This window comes from Curcuma longa, chromosome 12 (genome assembly GCF_044706935.1).
Source record: "Curcuma longa cultivar G26 ecotype Majalengka, Jawa Barat chromosome 12, ITB_CL_G26_1.1, whole genome shotgun sequence".
Taxonomy (NCBI): domain Eukaryota; kingdom Viridiplantae; phylum Streptophyta; class Magnoliopsida; order Zingiberales; family Zingiberaceae; genus Curcuma; species Curcuma longa.
The window spans coordinates 9,056,961-9,076,665 of NC_133872.1; the positions used below are offsets into that span (position 1 = coordinate 9,056,961).

At 35.1% G+C, this 19,705-nt stretch overlaps 2 protein-coding genes across 2 annotated transcripts in view; one reads left to right on the plus strand and one right to left on the minus strand.

The window, feature by feature from the left end:
- Positions 1–1,399: 1,399 nt before the first annotated feature.
- Positions 1,400–8,644, plus strand: LOC141843269 (putative U6 snRNA-associated Sm-like protein LSm4). Its single transcript, XM_074731328.1, has 7 exons — positions 1,400–1,619; positions 1,701–1,742; positions 1,824–1,922; positions 2,026–2,103; positions 5,684–5,726; positions 8,115–8,276; positions 8,368–8,644. The coding sequence occupies exons 1-7, from the start codon at positions 1,617–1,619 to the stop codon at positions 8,388–8,390; spliced, it is 450 nt and encodes a 149-aa protein (XP_074587429.1). The 5' UTR covers positions 1,400–1,616; the 3' UTR covers positions 8,391–8,644.
- A 2,521-nt stretch (positions 8,645–11,165) lies between these two features.
- The window catches only part of LOC141843412 (putative GTP diphosphokinase RSH1, chloroplastic), a 28,656-nt gene continuing 20,116 nt past the window's right edge, over positions 11,166–19,705 (minus strand). The window contains exons 12-24 of the mRNA XM_074731482.1: positions 18,920–18,980; positions 18,752–18,814; positions 18,151–18,207; positions 17,971–18,072; positions 17,673–17,828; positions 16,814–16,945; positions 16,646–16,732; positions 16,508–16,579; positions 12,891–12,977; positions 12,360–12,816; positions 11,819–11,880; positions 11,669–11,737; positions 11,166–11,608 (exon numbers count right to left, since the gene is read on the minus strand). Coding sequence (XP_074587583.1) covers positions 11,510–11,608; positions 11,669–11,737; positions 11,819–11,880; positions 12,360–12,816; positions 12,891–12,977; positions 16,508–16,579; positions 16,646–16,732; positions 16,814–16,945; positions 17,673–17,828; positions 17,971–18,072; positions 18,151–18,207; positions 18,752–18,814; positions 18,920–18,980 — 1,504 coding nt within the window. The 3' untranslated portion in view covers positions 11,166–11,509. The remainder of the gene's footprint in view (positions 11,609–11,668; positions 11,738–11,818; positions 11,881–12,359; positions 12,817–12,890; positions 12,978–16,507; positions 16,580–16,645; positions 16,733–16,813; positions 16,946–17,672; positions 17,829–17,970; positions 18,073–18,150; positions 18,208–18,751; positions 18,815–18,919; positions 18,981–19,705) is intronic.

Below are 19,705 nucleotides of genomic sequence, written 5' to 3' on the forward strand. Positions count from 1 at the left end.
GGTTTCATATAAAATTCTTTCTCAGAACCTTATATTTATGGAAGTTTATTGTACCGAACTGTTCTTTTTATTTTTTGTAAGCATTGAATTTGTAACCTCTCGAGTCCCTACTCCACCTATGTCTTAACATGATCACTAGTATTTTTCTCCTTTTTCAAAATCTTTTAGAGGCAGAGAAACTTCTTACAAGTTGTAAGGCGCAAAGACATACATAAAAATGATAGACGATATATATAAAAGCAAGCAAATAAAAGATAAACTCATAGAGTCGGATCTGAAGCCTTGAGTGTCATGACACTTCTCCTGGCGCTTCTCGGACAACACAAGCGGAATTCGGAGTACTGTCTGAGCACTTAAACGAAGATGGATGATAGCAATTGTTGTGAGAAGAGGCTACCACGATTCACTTTTTATATAGCTTGATCGGTACTCCTCCGGTTGATTGGACGTCCGCTGACTTAATTGTAAACTTTATCCTCTTTGAAGCTAAGTTTTGACGTTTGGTCGGTTGGACACCCTTCGGTCACTTAGAGCTCAATCAAAATTTATTCACGGCTCGACTCATGCAAAGCTGATCACATTGACTTCTGGTCGACCAGACTTTTAGTCCACTAGACTGCCTTTCGGTGCCCGGACCATGAGTCTGATGACCCAAACCAATTCCCAACTGATCCCACCTAAGTCTTCATCCAATTGTTATTTCCTACAAAACAAAAACGCAAATAATAAGAAAAACATGTAAAACTTTGGACTTAATGTACATAACATAGTAGGTTCAGTTTTAGAGTTTACTCCTCCAAAACTATAGGAAATATCACTTTTTTGAAAACTTCTTTTCTTTTAACAAAAATTAACAAAGATGTAGTAGAAAAATAAATGCAAAAGAAAGATTCGGAGAATTATTTGATTCACAGTCCAACAACTACTATTCTAAAGCCCACGATCCTTTATATTATTTTCGATTTTGTTTATAAAAAAATGGTTAATTTTGTTTGATTTTAATTTTAAAATTTTTTATTTAGTTATACCGAATAAATCAAATTAATCAAAAAATTAATAAATTTCTAAGTAAGTAAACCTATAAACCACTAATTAATGGATAAATTTCCTATAATACTTAAAAAATTTGATCATTTCAATTAATTTGATTTTTGATTAATTAATATTTTATTAATTAAATATTTAAAAATTTAATCAATTTAATTTATTTAAAAATTTTTAATTTAAAAATTTGAATTAATTAAGTTTAATTCTGTCTGATTTTAACTGAATAATATATTTTTAAAAAAATTAAAAATTCATTAATGATTTCTGATCCATCCAAGTTCTTAAATTGTTATCGGGTCGGATCATGTTAGCCTACAAAAATAAACTCGGTACTGAAGCGCCATCAAGGCAAAGGATCGGGTTAGGGTTTTGGGACTTGCAGCTCCAGCTCTTTCGCTCTGTTCAAGGCGACGCGCCATCCTCCGCGTGAGGCAAAGGATCGGGTTAGGGTTTTGGGACTTCAGCTCGAGCTCTTTCGCTCGCGATCGCGGATTTCATTCCGTCTCTGATAGCTTCGTTCTATTTTTTTTTCCGGTTGTTTCGACGTTTGATCTTCGCATAAAGGAAAGATGGTACGGTCCTTGAGCTTCCGTAGTGTTTGTTGAAATTTTTAATAGATTTTGAGCTTTTATGTGTTAATGATACTTCTCCAGCTTCCCTTATCGCTTCTGAAGACCGCTCAAGGTCATCCCATGGTAAGTGAGTCCAGTTTATGTACTGTTTGTGTTTCTGTGATTTGGGCCTCAAGTTGCTTGCTTCGTACGGGTCGGGTATAGTTGGTGGAGTTGAAGAACGGGGAGACATACAATGGGCACTTGGTGAACTGTGATACCTGGATGAATATTCATCTCCGTGAGGTTATTTGTACCTCAAAGGTGAAGCCTATTTTTCTCGTCAAATTTACATTTTGTTTGTGTTTAAGAAATTTTGATGGACTGGCTCATTTATGTTTCTTATAGGATGTGATTCTGGTTGTAGGATGGTGACCGGTTTTGGAGGATGCCTGAGTGTTACATTCGTGGGAATACCATCAAGTACCTTCGAGTTCCAGATGAGGTATGCATCCTTAAGTTGGATCTGTTTTTTCCTCCAGGTTAAATCTCTGTCTTTTAGCAGCTTATATATGAAATTCAGGTTGGTAAATTGATGTTTGAACCAAAATTCCTGTACCTTGCTAACAGATCTTTGAATTTCTTAAGTGATGGAGATCATATTTTTCTCAAATGGCTTCTGAATCGTGCTCATACTAGATCCTGCTGCATTTGGATCTAAAGTAAATAAATAAAATAAAATAATTTTATTTGTAGGCTCACTTTTATTTATTTATTTCTTGAAAAAGATAACTGTAAAATGATGATTGTCTAGATCATTATGTTCCTCCAAGGAAATGATGGGAAAGGAAGTTTCACGTGTTTCTTTTCTTCTCAAATATCCTAACATTTCTCTCATTCTGTCCCTTTACCTTTCTTCCCTACTTCCTATCTCTTCTTGGTAACATGGCCTAGAGGAAAGTAACACTATCGGTGACATAAAGGCATTCACCATTTTAACTGTAAATAACTGTGGATGATTACCTCTATACGTTCCTTTTTCTTTTTTTTTTACTTATGTTCTTAGTTTGTAATCTTTTGTTGTTTATATTCTGGAAGATACATGCATTTTTTGAGTCATCTTAGGCTATGAACCCAGACCATCTTTTATTTGAAGTAATACCCTGTTTGTTTTGAGCAATTGGACTAAATTTGGTTTATTTGTCCCCAAGGTTTCTAAAGGTGTATGCAGGTAATATGCAGTTGACCCACCCACTAGATACCACAACACGGTATGCAGCACATGTGAAGCCATATGCTGTCATTATTAAACATATTTATTGATAAAAAATGACTAATGTAAACTCAATAAAGAATATCTATGGACACATCCACACATCTAGTTTACACTTTCACAGAAAAAATGTCAACCATACAATTAAAACATAAAACATAGCAATGAATGCTAATTAAGAATGTAAAAATGATCAAAATAAATTACAAACTGCATGGCTTATGTGGTTGCTATGCCCCTTCATTAGTTACCTAGGTGACCAACACTTGCTGCCTAAGCGATGTATGCTGCCAATCCATTGATCTGCCTGGGATCTCTCTCTCATTATCTACATGATACTCTGTTCTTTTTTTTCTGGGCAAAGCTCAAGCATCATTTTAATTTTTTATAGGTATTTCTAAATTTCAATTTTTTGGGTTCTCAGTTATGTGAACCTTTGATAGTGAGATCAAATAAACTCATCACAATTAAAATTAAAACTGAGAGGACTATGAAATGAGAGATTGGTATGGTCAATAACCTGATTCTAAACTTATCAGAATATAATAGATGTGGTATAGTTATGAATTTGATAGTGAAATTTAGTGAAATTTGATGGTTTTTCATTGCATATAATGTTCTTATCAAGCAAATAAGTTTGGATGGACTGGAATCATTTACCAAATGATGCTTCTAGAAAGGGAGACAAAGGTATATTTTTTGGTTATTAAGGTTTGCAAAATGGACAATATTCAATAACATGTCGACCATGGCATGAAGTACCGAGCCATGTTGGTTGACATGGATGGGATTTGCTGATTTCCCCATTGATCAACATAACACTCGATTTAGCATAGCAAACAATGAAGAGATTGAGGGAGAGGACTACTAGAGGGAGGGTCGACGGGATGATGTTGATGGATGGGATGTGATGGGTGTGCGGTGGTCAGGTGCTTTGTGTTGCAAGAGTGAATCAGGAAAATAGATGGAAGAGAAAAGGGAAGAGAGGGGAGAAGGAGAGGAGTATTATAGAAGGAGGGGCAATGGGTGAGTGCTGGTGGATGGGTGACAATAACTGGTGGGCAGCAAGCTAACCTTGCGCGTTGCATGTTGCGAGAGAGAATTGGAAAAGGTTGCATTGAGTGGAGAGAGGAGAGGAATTAAATAATAATTCTTAACCTTTTAAAAAAATACCACAATCTAATTAAATATGATGGAATTAGACTATTGGATATATAAATTTGACTCAACTTTATATTGACCAAAATAAATTCAACTATGTCTATTTGATGAGCTTTACTTAACCCTAACTCAACTTTCATTCGACCCTAAAATTTAACATTTGTTCAACTTAGCTTAATAGTATTTAAATTTTTTTAAACAATTAATTTAAAATGCAGGAAAATTTAAATAGGATAAAATTTGGTATTTAACATTGATAAATTTGTGTTTTGGCTTTTATGATATCGAAAGATTGTATGTGCAAGCAACCAAAAAACTAGGGTTCAGCAAGACCTTGTCAAAATTTTTCTCTTCCTTTGTGTCTTCTCTTAGCTTTAGTTCAAGCATGAAGAAATATGCAGTGTTTGACACAAGCTTTACTTAAATAAAATTTATTGATTAAGTTAAAAAATCATTTATTTTCATTTTATTATTTTAAATTTATTTTATCGGAATATCATTTAAATACATAATGGTTGCAATAAGTGTGTACTAAGATGTCATATTATTTTTTTATTTTATAAAAAAATTGAAATTCGAATTTAATTTTATTAAAAAATCTTGAATTCAAAATTTTCAAATTTATTTGAAATGAATCCAAGTCATTTTTTGTTTTCGTATTTTGTATTTTTTTAATTTTGAATTTTAGAATTAAATAAATTTGATTACAATATTCAAAATTTAATTTGACTAAAATATAAAATTTAAAAAATCATATATCTATTTAGTTTCGGTCCACTCTATAATTGTAGGTACATGAATGACATAAAATCAAATAAAAATAAAAATGATAAAATTCTGAATTAATTTATTGCATCTAAGATTTTATTTAGATTTTATTAAATAAAATACAAGAAACAAAAAGATAAGGATTAAATTTCTTACCAAATACTCATGAACAAATTTTAAACACAATTACATAAAACTATAAAAATTATATTCATTTTAAATAAAATTACATCATTTACAATGAAAGCCTCTCGGGCCTTCAAATTTAAAATTGCGACAATTTGGAAGAATTTGAAAGCTAAACATCCCCTGGGTTATAAAGAACCAAGGAAGGTTTTTTTTTTCTCATTGCTTATTCTATTATTTTAGCTGCAAAAGTTAAATAGATTATAAGTGCAAATCTTATGAAATGAAAGAAGATACTTTACAAGCAACTAAAAAATAAAAGTTAAAATTTATTGGGTTACAAACATTTAGATACTTCAATCTAAATACAACTTATACAAAATAAAATTAATCATATTATTATTAATAATTCAATTAAATAAGTATTGAAACCGAACCAGCACAGTATGATTAATTGTATTGTTTTGGTTAAACACTGAGACTCTGGCACGTCCTAAAATTTTAAACTGCTTTGTTTATGCCACGGTTACTTTGATGAATGATGGGCTTCCTTTTTTCTTTTTGTTCTAATTAGCTTGCTTTTTTTTAAAACTTAATTGAGACTCCTCATGTTTGTTTCCTGGTCTAATGTTAATATCTTCTGTCAACACTGCTGCATTTTAGATCCATTGGGTGCTTCCTATAGTTTAAATAAAACAGCATGATTTTGATTAATTCCTTTTCTGTTCATATAATGGTAATCTCTTTGATGTTCTAGGTGATTGACAAAGTTCAAGAAGAGACCACCAAAAGCCGCACAGGTGATTTTGTGTGTTTTGCTTATTTAATTATGCACAATGGTATGGAGAAAGCTGAAGTATATTAATTCACGTAGTTGCGTTGAAATACTTGATAAATTTGAAATTCCTTACCACTAAAAATATATGCCAAAAGTAGACTTATTGGATGAGGAACTTGATACAGCTATCTGTAGTGAAATTTTCTCCAACATATTATATGCTCGTCATACATCTATAATACATCTTGAAATTGTCACTTGCCAACCATGTGGGCAGTTGCCAGTATGAACACTGTCTAAACTACATTAGAAAGTCAGAGTAATACAAGGTTTTCAGGCTTGCTTTTTTGTGTAAAGTCGAGTGAGGAATCTTGGATTTGAATCATGGACATTAATTGTAAAATTATGACTTGATGATTTAATGCCTTTTTCATTATTCACTACAAATCTGATGAGAAGTTGGAAATAAATCATCTTTAATCCTCTAAATAAAAAATAACCATAGTTTAAAATGCTATTGTATCTTTTGAAATGGGAAATACAGAATTGTTCTAACATTGATGACAAACACAGACAATTTTGAAATAGTGACACCATCAGCCTTGTAGTGTATCGTTGACAAAGCTGTTGCATCAAGAACAGCGATAGGAGGATTGCTATGGCCTGGGTGAACTCATCATTCCTGAAAGTTGGTATAAAGTTGACAGTTCTTTTAGAAAAATAGCTTAAAGAAAATTAAAATGAGAGGGCATATATAGGAAAAATCAAAATGAGAGGGCATATATGTAAATACATGATTAAAAGAAAGGAATTATATTAAAAAAGGGTATATTTCTTTAAGAAAGAAACAAAATGCAATGCATATTAAAAAAATAAAAGAAAAAGGAGTTTTTTTTTAAAGATAGGGACCATGCCAAAATGAAGGCAACAATAATGAACACAATTAGTGATGTTAGTTAAAAGAAAGGTGATGATCTATTTTCACAATCTTTAAAACTTTTCTTCTTATTATTTTCCCCTTAAATTAAGGTTTTATTCATTTCTTTCTCACCATCCTTTATTGATGTTGTGTGCATGATATAAAATGAGATTAGTTATGGTATTTTTGACCTCCTTTTTCTATTAGAGTAAAATATTGACAACTTTGTCCCTCCAAGCATTCTTTTCATAGTGGATTGGAATCCTAATCTCACCTTTATCTGCAACATCTTTATCAATTTCTTCATCAGTTGCAACTTGGAAAAATTCTTTGTTCTGTTCCAATATCCTCTTCTCTCGATTAGATATTCAGATATTCAATTTTACAGTCTCTTTTATTTCATTGCTTGGAGATCAATTTCTTAGTCTCTCTCTTGATATTAATTCCTCATCTCTAAGATGGATACCTCTTTCATCTGCAATATCTCACAAACCATTGCTGCTTCACAAACTTCAAATAGAATTCTACACTATATTCATCTTGAAGGGGAGACAGGGAAGAAATTTATATCAAGACCTACATCTCTTTCAAAAATCAACTATGGTCGAAGCCTTGATCCTTGAAGATCAACCAATGTGCTATGTCAACAAGCTTCTCTATTGTTGTGTTTTGTTTCTTATTCCTGTCTAGGAAGGCTGCTCTGCTAAGGCTGAAAAAACCCCCATGATTTACCCCCTTCGAGAGTGTGTGGGGCTGCCTTGGAGGGGCCGTTAAGGTGACGGCTTCACCTTTTGCCACCAGTGTATTGTTTCTTATTAATCTATTGGACTTTGTAATAAACTAGATATGTTATATATCTATGCTCTAATTTGAAGAGTATTTTTGTTCAAGTTTGAGTTATCATGGTTGTAATTAGATGTTGGATGATTTGAATCCCACATTAGATATTTAGTATACGATTATGGATCCTACATATATGATGTACTAGTTCCCTCTGAATAACAATAATGCAACAATTTATCCCTCTCAACTGACAACTGGGGTTGAATTGCCTTGTAAAATTTGACTGACTTCAGGAATTTATGATTTGGAATGTGAGTCTATGTGAAGTTGTGAATTCTATTGATTTTGACTCCACGAGCTACTCTGACTCGCTCCATTTATGTCGGGCCTGGCCACCCCCAGAGATAGTCAATGGGGCTAATTGGGATTTATCATTTTTTTTTTCATTAGATGTCTTTTAACTTCTTATTGGGAAGCCCATAAATTATCATGGATCCTAAATTCTGTATGCGAACCTATGGCAACCTGTGCCACTTCCTCTGCTGCTTCGTCATAATATTTTGTGATAGGTTCCTTCAGGTCTTATGTTCTCTTTAGCAGATGGTGCTTAATTCCTAAATTTGTTTCTGCACCAAAGTATTGCACCCGTGTGACATGATATGTTCATGTCTAACTCAGCTGCTACTCCCTTGGATGTGTTGTCTGCAGACAGGAAGCCTCCTGGAGTTGGTCGTGGAAGGGGACGAGGAGGTAGGGAAGATGGCATCGGGCGGCCTGCCAAAGGCATCGGACGGGGTTCAGATGATGGAAGTAGCAAAGGTGGTGGTCGTGGTAGAGGGGGAGTTGGTGGTAAAGCTGCTGGTTCCAGAGGTAATTGATCGCAGCTTATGCCCATGTTACCTTAATTTCCAACCAAGTCTACCTCCTATTTTCTCATCGTGCATATCGACTTCAAACACAGGTGGAGGGCGTGGCCGGGGTTGAGACACTGATAAGAGAGCTTTCTGTCCAGCCCTACTATCATTATGGCAAAGACTACTTGAAATCGGAAGACTATTTGGTGGATGTTAACTGCCGGCTGTGTGAATCGTTTACTTGCTGAAAAGCTTTTCTGACTTTTTTTTTTTAATGTTTTTGCTTATGAGGTTGAATTTAATATTTCTGATCGTGTGACTTAACTTTGAACCATGCCCTATTTCCCCCTGTTTATTTCACCATATCAAGCAAACTTTGTTATAGCCTACAAGCGGTGCATGTATTCTTTTTCTTTTCTGTTTTTCTTCTTTTTCTTAGGTTGTGAAAGATAAAAAAAAAGGAGGTAGTTCGGTGGATGAAGTGTTAATCAATGTGAGATTTTAGAAAAAAAGTTGGTTCATATTCTTTTTTCATGAAAAGGTAAATATATGTCATGAAAAGAAGCACAATCATATAATAATTAAGGATCTCTGTTTATGTTATGTCTGATGAAAGGTGTGATGTATAAGTGTTCACGTGTATACTAATACTTTTTCTATATATACATCTTGAGATATGTTATGGGCCAGTACTCATCTTTATATAAATCAGGGGGATCAAATGTCAATTGAACTCTATCGTCAATGTTAAATAGTCATTTTTTGTAGGTGTCTTCGTGTCGCATGCAGTTCAAATATCTTCTCTGACTATCCTCTCTATCCTCCACCCTCTAGAAGCCCATCTGATCTCCAGTGCAGTAAGTTGAGGCCAAAAGATGTGTTGAATAAGCTTGATCTCCTCCACCCTTGACTCAAAGTGTGGGCCAGGGTTCTCAACCTCCATCGGCATCAAATTGCACATAAGTCACCATCATTGTCCCTCTATTCACTTTGAGTAAGTGGTCACCTAGATTTACTATGTCTTAATAGCAAGTCATTTGCTATGAATTAGATAAATCATTCTAATGGATTTATTCATCTTTACAAGCCTTTTGACAAAGCTCCAATTATAAACGGATTTGAAATGTTTTTACCATGAATCATTTATTGCGGATTAGATAATTCGAAGTGGATTTATTCACCTATATATCCTCACCATCAGTGTACATGCTCTCTCACCCACAAAGTTACCCTACAATGCACTCTCTCTCTATCAGGGTGTATACTCCCGCTCCTCACCAGCTCAAGATGTACATACTCGCATATGCTCTCGCTCACCAATCCAAGATGTATGCACTCACACAGATGTCTACATAGATGTATGCATGGCTCCCAAGAAGATGCGCCATCTAACGCTGATGAAGCTCCATCTACGCTAGCAAGATACTCCCCGAAGTCAGCTCCATCCAGAACAATCCTCTCCTCAGGATGTCCACATAGTTTGCATGTATTTGAAGAGTTTGCAAGTATCTGAAGGGGTATCTCTTGCCAGTCGCATCGCAGTCCACCTCATCAAAGTATTAGCTGGTGGTCTAATCCTCCATATGAATCCATGTCATGCAACCTCCAACTCAGGTACTAAGCAAAGGATTTTTTTTTAATGGGGGTAATTACTTAGGGTTGTCGTGACAACCCTGCGTAATGTCCTCAGTTCTATATAATGTGTAATAAATAAATGTATGTCCTCCGGACCCCCTATACGAGGTAACAAAGTGCCCAACATGAACTTGACTACTCCTACTTGGGTCAATTACTCATGCCTATCCAATGATCCAGCCGAGTAGATGACTAAGGCCTAGTAGGTCGCTGAGATACAACAAAGCTCTATGCGTGTGCACAGGATGCAAACTCCCAACATCGTCTAAGGGCCCGAACGGAGGCCTATCTATATGCATGCTTTCCACCAACTCAAAAATGAATGCATCGAAATGTACCTCTCACACATGGCACTACCAACAATGCATGCTCTCACATCTTAACTAACTTATATGTGTAGTAAAATGCATATGTATGAATGCATAAAGTACATGATGAGTGTGTATGGAGCAATATCCAAAAAACTACATGCCTCTAAAATGCATCATCCTTGCCTAAGTACCTAATTCGAGTATACGTCAAACGTCTTGTAGATATGGAACTGTATCTTCTTGAAAACCAGCTCCACATCAAAACACATCCCCTCAAACATATTGTGGTTCCTTACCCTTCAAACATGATGTACTAGTATTGACATGGCAAGGTGGTGCGCCCTAGTCAGGTTAGAGGTCCCCTTGGGGAGAGATACACTCGGATCACCATCCTAATATTGTGCTCTAAAGCTAACTCTCACCACCATAGTGGATGACAATTGTTCTAAAATCTGTACCCTAGCAAAAGCATAAGGGATTTCAATAACATACATAATGCTTGCCAAGCTATGGAGAACTTGTTCCACCAGAAGCCTTCAAGCTCACTTAGTAGGAGTGTAGAAAATATTGTCAAATGCAACAAAAAGGTGATAATGTTCACCCCAAACACCCCTTGTCGCCGGCCTCATAGCATTTGTACCTGTCAAAGCATCTTGGCCAGCATGCTCTGTTCTACCAAAAATGTAGAAGCTTTCTATGGCTACCTAGAGGAGATTATTAAATGTCTTGGTCAAAGAAAAGAGAATGGACTTTAACTAAAAGCTTAAAATCAATTTGATAAGAATAACTTAGTGAGGCTGAGATGAAATAGATAATTCATTTAGTTATATATTATAGAGAGTCTAGCAATAGAGTTTCTGGTAGAGGGGCCTTTTTGTCAGTCATCTTTATCTGGGCAGTTGATGAACAATTAACAAACATGCCTCATAATGAACAATTAATCTTCAACATCATCTGCAATATCATAAATTTTGAGAACATTCCTCATAAGCTGGGATCAAAGTCAGACCAAAAACAGGAATGCTGTGATCTATAAACTATCAGTATAGTTGCAATATTAGCTTAATATGGCTCAAATGCTATCACTTATCCCATCTACCTATTTACATTTCCTCTGCTATCAGGCTAGTGCAGTTAGTTTTCCTTATTTATCAATATAAATTTCAAAAAATCAATTGGAAATATCACTGAAACTATAATTTACTCCCTGTCATTTCAAAAATAGTATTATCAATGCCCTTGCCTCTCTGAATCATCTGAAGCTTCTTTTTCTGTCTTAGTTGTTGACTTCAGCTACCCACACTCAAATAAAATTGAAATCGTCCACAGGACTGGACCAGCTACAGCCAGCAGACCATTCCAAAACACCTAGGATGACATCGATGCTTGCACAAGCATTCACCTACAGTGATTTCGTATATAAGATGAGGAAAAAGAAAGTAACTTATCAACCAACCATTACCAGGTTATCGTATAATCCTTCGTAATGAAACAGCATAACACCCATGCCCCTTCTTCTGTCAATCTCTGCCTGTTTCAGTACATTGAAGGTTAGGTTCATATGCAACAAATAGCACCAAAATAACTCACATGAAGTTTCATTATCACTAACCACACAAGAACATATCCTGATTCCAGCAGCTGTCAATGCTGATGTAACTTCAGCCATCATGCCTGCGAAGAGAGTACATAGATTAGGAGAATGGGTTTGTAGATGGAATATGATGAAGGTTGTTACTGTTCAAACTTCATAATATCAGACAACATAGAACGAGCAAATTCATTCAGTATGTAGCTTGTTATCTTTAGCAAAACGGGAAATATAGTAATTAATTGTCATTTTATGCAGGAAAGTTGCAGTGAGATATTGGATGCATTCCATCTAGACCAAATAGAAAGGAACTGAGATTCAATGGATGTTCCATCTAGACAATACAGAAACAAACTTTTCGGGTTGGTTGGACAGTGAAAACAGAAAGTGGGAGAGATCACATGAATCCATTCATCACTCCTACATCACGAATCCATTCATCAGTCCTACATTTTCATATTGCTTTCTCTCCCCCTCCCTTCCTGCTCCTATTTATATGCCTAAGTAAAGCAAGCCTTAATATTATAAATATAAAGTGTTTGGGGAATAACAATAATGCTACCTTTGCGATCAATACATGCAAAGTAAAACCATTGAACTGACTGCCCTTCCACATTGTGCCACAATGTGATTTTGCCTGCTTTCCAGCTTTCTAAACCAGGCAACACTTCTTTGTATGTAGGAATCTTTCCATATATGAACTTTGTAAGAGCATCATCACCAATCATTGGATTACCATTGATCTTCATACTCATTGTCTGCGCACTCTTGTTGGGCTTTCCATTGATTTTAAGCAGCCCAACATTATTCTGAACTGGCACGAGGTCATGCTTTGTTTTTGCAGAAGTTGATTCTTCCACAATTGCAAGAAGTTTTTCCCATATGGATTTTCTTTCACCTGGCAAGGACCTAGGGAATGTCTGCTCGTACTCATTCTCTTCCTTGAGATCAGCAACAAAATCATCTACTGCATCTGCAGTTATTTCGATTGCAGCAAGTGCAGCTTGCTCTCTCAAAAACTGGTAAAGACATAACGGTTAATGAGATAACTCATCCAATAGTAATGAAATAAATGTGAAATAAGGATTCCTACTTTCATTATCTTATGTCTAGCACTGCGAGTTTTTGCATGCTGCAGCCATTGCTGATGCCTCTGGAAAGCTGACTTGCTTGATAAAGACTAGCAAACAGAAAATTATATTTAACTAACAAAATAAAGGGAGATCAGGAAACAAAACACTCAGAGAAAGGATCAGGTAACCACACCACTTGGTCACCAGGAAGTGACATTTTAGTATTGATGAAATGAGAGCTAAATAACACTGATTAAAGATATTAAGCAAATACACTCCACTTAGTTTTTAGTATAATTATTATCATGGCAAAAGGCACAATTTTAAATACAATTACTGATTCATTACAAGAAATTATCTTGACAAATTAAATCAAGATACTAAGTTGTAGAAGTCATAAACAGCATAAAATCTACCAATTAACCAATATGTCTAAGGTAAGTGACAACTAAAAATTAACAATACATTCATACCCATGGTAAGATTATACATCATGTTGCCTAGTATTAACTTTTCATCTAGAGTTGATATGCTGGTAAACAAAAAAATGGTGTGATAAGTGCATAAAGGAATAATCTTAGCAAGGGTACTATCAATTTCTTGATTTAAATTATACTGAAGATGATTATAGAGTCTTGTGAACCAGGAAGTCCTTTCATTTTGGTTCGATGTCTCACCTAAGTGACACTTCTTGATCATCTTCACCAATGGGCATAAGCCCAGTGACCAAAGCATGCAAACCCTTCATTATACTTTCAAAACAAAATTGAAATGCTCTAACAAAAGTTGCAATTAGAATGAAATCAGAATAAGTACATTATATTTGACAACTATTATGCAACTATAAAACCCATATTTGAACATTTTTAAAAAAAAAAAATTATTGCATCCACACTTCATTTTCATTATCTTGCATTGCTAACACTTACAAAATAGTAGATGCAACATTTGAAATCTTGCGACGAGCTACGGTTCATAACTGATTCAAAACTTGTTGGGCACATCGAGTGATGGTGTCAAAGGGTGTACCAAACACCAAAAAAGAGAAGGGTAAGGAGAGGAGGAAGAAGATTATCCGCTCCATTGTGGACGAGGAGGAGATGAGGTCATTGCAAAGAGACCTCGTGCACAAATGAGAAGGGGGAAGGAGCTAGATTTTTGCACAACTGTCTCTAGATCTCACAATGAACAATGACAAGGAAAAGGGAAAAGAATCAAATCACAAGTGTTTACATTCATTAATGAAACTTCACATAGACGGTGGTTTGGGTTATTCTAATTTCGGTGGTTTGGGTTATTCGGCATGCCAATCAATAAGCATAATAAAATGTCTATGTAGTGCCAATTAGCACTAATAAAAATCTAATCAATAAGTAGCTGAGAGTTTGAGATGGACACATGAAATTGCAAGAAAAATGAAGAAAAAATATTGCATGCTCCTAAGAACCAAGTGCACTCCAAGGACAAATGATACAATTATCTTAAGATGGAAAGGAAAATTTTATTAAAAACAAAACCATAGAAGCAACAAAGAAATTAGGAAAACCAATTATAATCAATGTACTTGGGCATGTACTTGGGCTAGAATACATGTATCCAACATGGATGTGAATCCAAATTATCTTTAAAAACTTTTACAGTTTATTTGTAGGGTATCGAGTGTCAACTCGATGTGTAATTGTCTAAGGGTTGATATCCATCATTAGTACGGAATAGATGAAGAGACTAAGCATTAGAGGTCATACTTAGAAATGAAACTTATTGGGAAACTAAAGAAAACCATCCAAATATAAGTCTAAACACAAACAAAAAAACTAAACAGATAGACTGGTAAAATGGGAATCTATTTGCTTAAACTAAAGAGTGACTCCTTGTCAAAAAGCTTAAACACCATATTTGCACAACTTTAATGCTATCTAAATATTAAGTCAAAGAACATGATGACAGTGGATATGCAATTCATGCAACTATTGGGACAAACAAATTACCTAAATCAGACATAAACTATGTATATATTTCACTTAGTTCGATATTTCTTTTTGTGGATTTTTATTCCATTCGGATACATCAATTTATATATATAAGTGTAACAATCAAATAAATTTATCAAATATAGTTGACGGCAAATCCTCATGACCACCAAAGAAAGATCCTATCAGCAGTTCTTGATAAAAAAAAAAATAGTTGTTTTAGTTTTTTTTTTCTCAAAATTTTCCTGTTATTTTTCCCTTTCCCTCTATAGCTTCTCTTTCCTTGCTTTTCTCTTTCTTCCTACTTCACATAGTCGCAATCTGCTTAGAGTAGCACCACTTGTAGGCAAAGGAGACCAAGGATGGTGCATAAGAGGAGCGCCATAAGGAGGATGGGATAATAGTGATTCATCACCAACAAAAGGAAATTTGAGTGGGTTAGTGAAGTCAAAAATTTGGTATTAAGTTATTTGTATTTGGAGAGAATAGTAGTCACATAGATTACACAGTGAGGCAAACAATCAAGTACACAGATCTCAGACACAACCTCCTTCGCCTTTGAAGATTAGTGCTGCCTTGTGCGATAGTAGCATGGAGTAAGTAATGGGAAGGAGCAAGGAGGAAAGACATAAAGAGGAAAAAGGGAAGAGTAGAAATAGAAAAAGGCAAGAGACATACAAAATAGTTAAAATTATAATAAAATATATCTTCAATACAAAAGGCTAAAATGAAAGTTCTTTATCGACCATGTTGATGAAGTGTATTTGACTAATGTATATCAGTGATGGAACCACATGAAATTGATAAAAGAGATGTGGGAGTTTCTTATAAAATTAAAAGTGTACTTCCTTAATTTCTAAAACAAAGATTTTTTATAAAATTCCAAAATTAGGTTATTTACTATTGTCCATGTGACCACATTTTGGCAATTTTTTTGTGATTCTAACTTACAACCCTTGAATGAAATCAAGAAGCAGAGTTGTTGATCTGTAATCACAAACAACAATCAACTTATAAAGCATCTCTCTAGTGTCACATCTCTCCAATAGTCTGGCATTTGCCCAATTCTCCAACATGACGTCTCTCCTATGCTCTAGTATCTTCTCTAGAAGTAACATGATTTAGAGTCGCCGAACGACAGCCCAGCAGTAGCCAATCAGCTAGCACCTCTCCAATTAGCCATTCTCGACACAACAACATCTCTCAGACATCAGTCCGATTCTCGATCATTTCTCCTACTTGTTAGTCTCTTTCCTAGTGCGTAGAGTAATACAACGTAGAGTCACAACAACAACCAGTCCACATCTCTCAATTGTCCAGTTGACAGCATCTCTCAATTAGCCATCTAACATCTCTCTCACGTCTCTACCAGTGTATCTCTTAGATTTTGACTCGAGAACTCTCCACTTCTCTCCATTTCTCCTGTCTTCCCTTAGAAGTAATTATAACACTGCATCTTTCCTATCAGTAACTATAACACTGTTTTTTTCCATGTAATTATCAGCTATTTTCTTATACTATTGATTTAATTGTTCAGTGCCGTATATGATTGTATGTGATTATCACAGTGGAAACAAAAAGGGTTTATGCACCCAAGTGAGAGATAAAGGACAGTTTGATGCAGAAGAAAATTACAAAAGTAATACTTTGAGCTCTAAGTTACTCACATTGTATGTGATTATCTCAACGACATCAGCATTGACAAGCATGTGCATGGGTGAAACAAGATTACCATTGACCTGAAAAGAGATGGACAGATATACCATGATTTTGTCAAAATGCAAAAGTACTTGTTAAATGTGTACCTTTGCAGCAACCATGCTGTTTCCGATTTCAGTGTGAATCATATATGCATAATCAATTACAGTGGCACCCTTAGGAAGGTTTTTAATCTACAGCACATTGTATTAAAGGAAAGTAAATATGCAGCTATCTTGTTGTTACAGAAAATTACACTTCCTTGATTAGATTACCTGTCCTTTTGGTGTAAAAACAAAAACAAGGCTGCTCAACAGGTCTCTCATGACAGTGTCAACAAATTCCCTGGAACTCATGTTACCAACAAACTCCTGCTGCCATTCTCTGATTGCGTTGAGCCAACCAATCTGGAGAGTAATAAGGAAACTTCGACTTTATTAATGCTTTGATGGGTAAAGTTGTATAGTAATGTAGATTACCATGTTGTTATGAAATTACTGAAAGTCTTGCATAGAGTAACAAACAGATTAGACTTTAATCCTTCCAGAAATGAGATTAATCTAAAAAAGAAAAATCTTCCAGAACTACAACAATAATTTCTTCAAAAGGATAATATATTTGTAATCTGAATATTTAAAATCAAAATTGTAGTTTGTATATTAATAGATTAAACAATACTATAGAATATTTTTATACTAGTTAAATAATATGAAGAAATATATTCATACATTTACGATAAAGTATGGGGGTACAGGATGAGGAAGAGCCGACAGTGTGACTAGAGAGTGGAGTAGTGTGAGGCTATGTTGATTAGGGATGATGAGAAATATACAACTTCAAAAGGAAAAAAGGGAACCTGCAAGAAAAATTATCTTTTCCAAAAACAAAAACTTACGAAGATAAGCCATGATTACCTTCTCTAAGGTAAATTGGATATCCACAGTGCAGACTACCATGACAACTGTCACGAGAAAATTCATAAAAGTTCAACCAAACATGGAGATCCAGATTTTCAGTCACAAAATTATTAGGCAGATCTTACAAGATAATTCACCCCAAATGCACCATTAATTATCAAAATTATCACTGTGTGCCTACTTGAGTGCTTTCATATAGAAATGTAGACCTACGTACCCTGAGAGCAAAATCAGAATTTTTCAAGCAAGCTGTCTTTCCTTTAGAGTTTCTCCCAGAAGGTATATTTTTGCCTAGCATGCTTGGAATTACTTTTCCACTATAATGGGCAGCTATTCCTCTTTCAGCTATTAAATCCATATCTTCTGTTCTTATCTGTCATTCAATAAATAAAATAGCAAAATCATAACATAACTAATTCAAAATTCAAGGTACAGGGAGCAAATGTGGTGTTATTGTTTAGCATTCCAGCATCAAATCCCCTTCAGAAACAAAAAGCTTGTGCCTTAGTAGTCACCTGAACTTCCAGATGGAACATGCTTTCATAAAGAAAGGGCATCACTGTGGTATCGAGGCTTTGGTATCCATTGGGTTTAGGAGTTGCAATGTAGTCTTTCATCTGTCATGTATGGAACTGAGTTAATAAAATAGTAGAAACTATATGAGAAGTAATAACTATGCAGCTAAAGGAACTCACAGATCTAGGAATGGGAGTCCAGATTCCATGAACAAGACCAAGCAGATGGTAGCATATCTAGACAAATCAACGAAAATTTTAGGGGTAAAAATCAAAAGGGCACCCCATTTTGAAAAAAATATTAAAACAGTACCCTATCCTATTTTTCATCTCAAAAATAGCCTTTTTTGAAATAGTAATAGTAATTTAGGCAAAGTTCAAAATTGCTTATAGCAGATTTGACTAAATTGCTACATTTGCAAAACTTCTTTAAGCGAACTTCACTAAATTGGAGCGATTTTGATCAAGTTGAAGTAATTTTGACGAAGCTAGAAAAGGATATTTTGATATAACAATTCTTGTACTTCATGTATAACAATTTTGACTATGTAGGAATAATTTTGTTTTATGTTGTAGCAATTTTGGCCAAAGCTACTACAATAGTACTAAAAAGGGTATTTTTGGATGAAAAATGAGATGGAATGCTGTTTTGATTATTTTTTTAACATAGGACGTCATTTTGATGATAACAAAACTAGGAGGTGGCCTTCTGATTTTTGTCCAAATTTTTGTCTGAGCATTGATTCAAAGAAACATGCGATAGAGATTAGTGATGCCTCACCTGCTGTGCACTACACAAAGGTCCAACTCCATTGCAGGATTTTGGTTTTATAATAATTCGGAGCTGATTATAAAGAAGAGAGAGTTAGCATAGGATGAATCAGAATAGATGAGGCGCATTGTAACTATGAAAATAGTCTTGATAATTACTTAAGCTCATAAGACAAACCTGAGCAATTTGGTTGATCTCGTGAACTGACCGCTTAGATTTCAGCACAGTTTTGTACACACTGCTCAGCAATAAAAATTGCCCATCAACTAAAATAAAGATCAAGAATACTTGTAACAGAACAATGATGATAGGTTGTATGAAAGGGAATAATGAGCAATGATTTAAGCTCAGTGGTTACCTGAAAATAGAAGCTTCAGAAAAAATAAAGAACTAATAAGAAGGGATGATGCATCAGTGTTACTGTAAAGGCCCTTCCAATCTTAAGATAAATGTGAGTAGAAATATGCCAGTTTTTTATTCAGCATAAACTAATCCAGCACCGAGGAACAGAATGTCATGGATTGAAATCCTGAGCCATATCGCGCGATACCGACGAAAAATTTCTTTCTACTGACGGACCGGCACAAGCATTCCGGTCAGGAGATGCCTCCGAAGGTGTCGCGTGGCCTCAGCAACGCCTCTAGAGGCGTCGCGCAGCCTCAGCGACACCTCGCCTCCAGAGGCGTCGCACGACCTCAGCGACACCTCGCCTCCAGAGGTGTCATGCGGCTCAGCGACGCCACCGGAGGGGTCGTCCGAGTCTAGTGACACCTCCGCAAGCGCCCTTGGTCGCACGCGTGGCCAGTCGCGGTTCCTTTTATTTTTGCTTTATTTTTTTTTTAAACTTAGGTTTAATGAGATTTTAATAATCAATTCCTAGCTATAGTTGGAGATAATATAAATAGACTTTATTAAAACCCATAAAATTATCTTTTTATTTTTGTTGTGAGAAACAGGGGTAGA

Coding starts and splice junctions, on each gene's coding strand:
- LOC141843269 (XM_074731328.1), top strand. Junction 1,923..2,025: donor AGGTTATTTGTACCTCAAAG/GTGAAGCCTATT, acceptor TTCTGGTTGTAG/GATGGTGACCGGTTTTGGAG. Junction 5,727..8,114: donor GACCACCAAAAGCCGCACAG/GTGATTTTGTGT, acceptor TGTTGTCTGCAG/ACAGGAAGCCTCCTGGAGTT.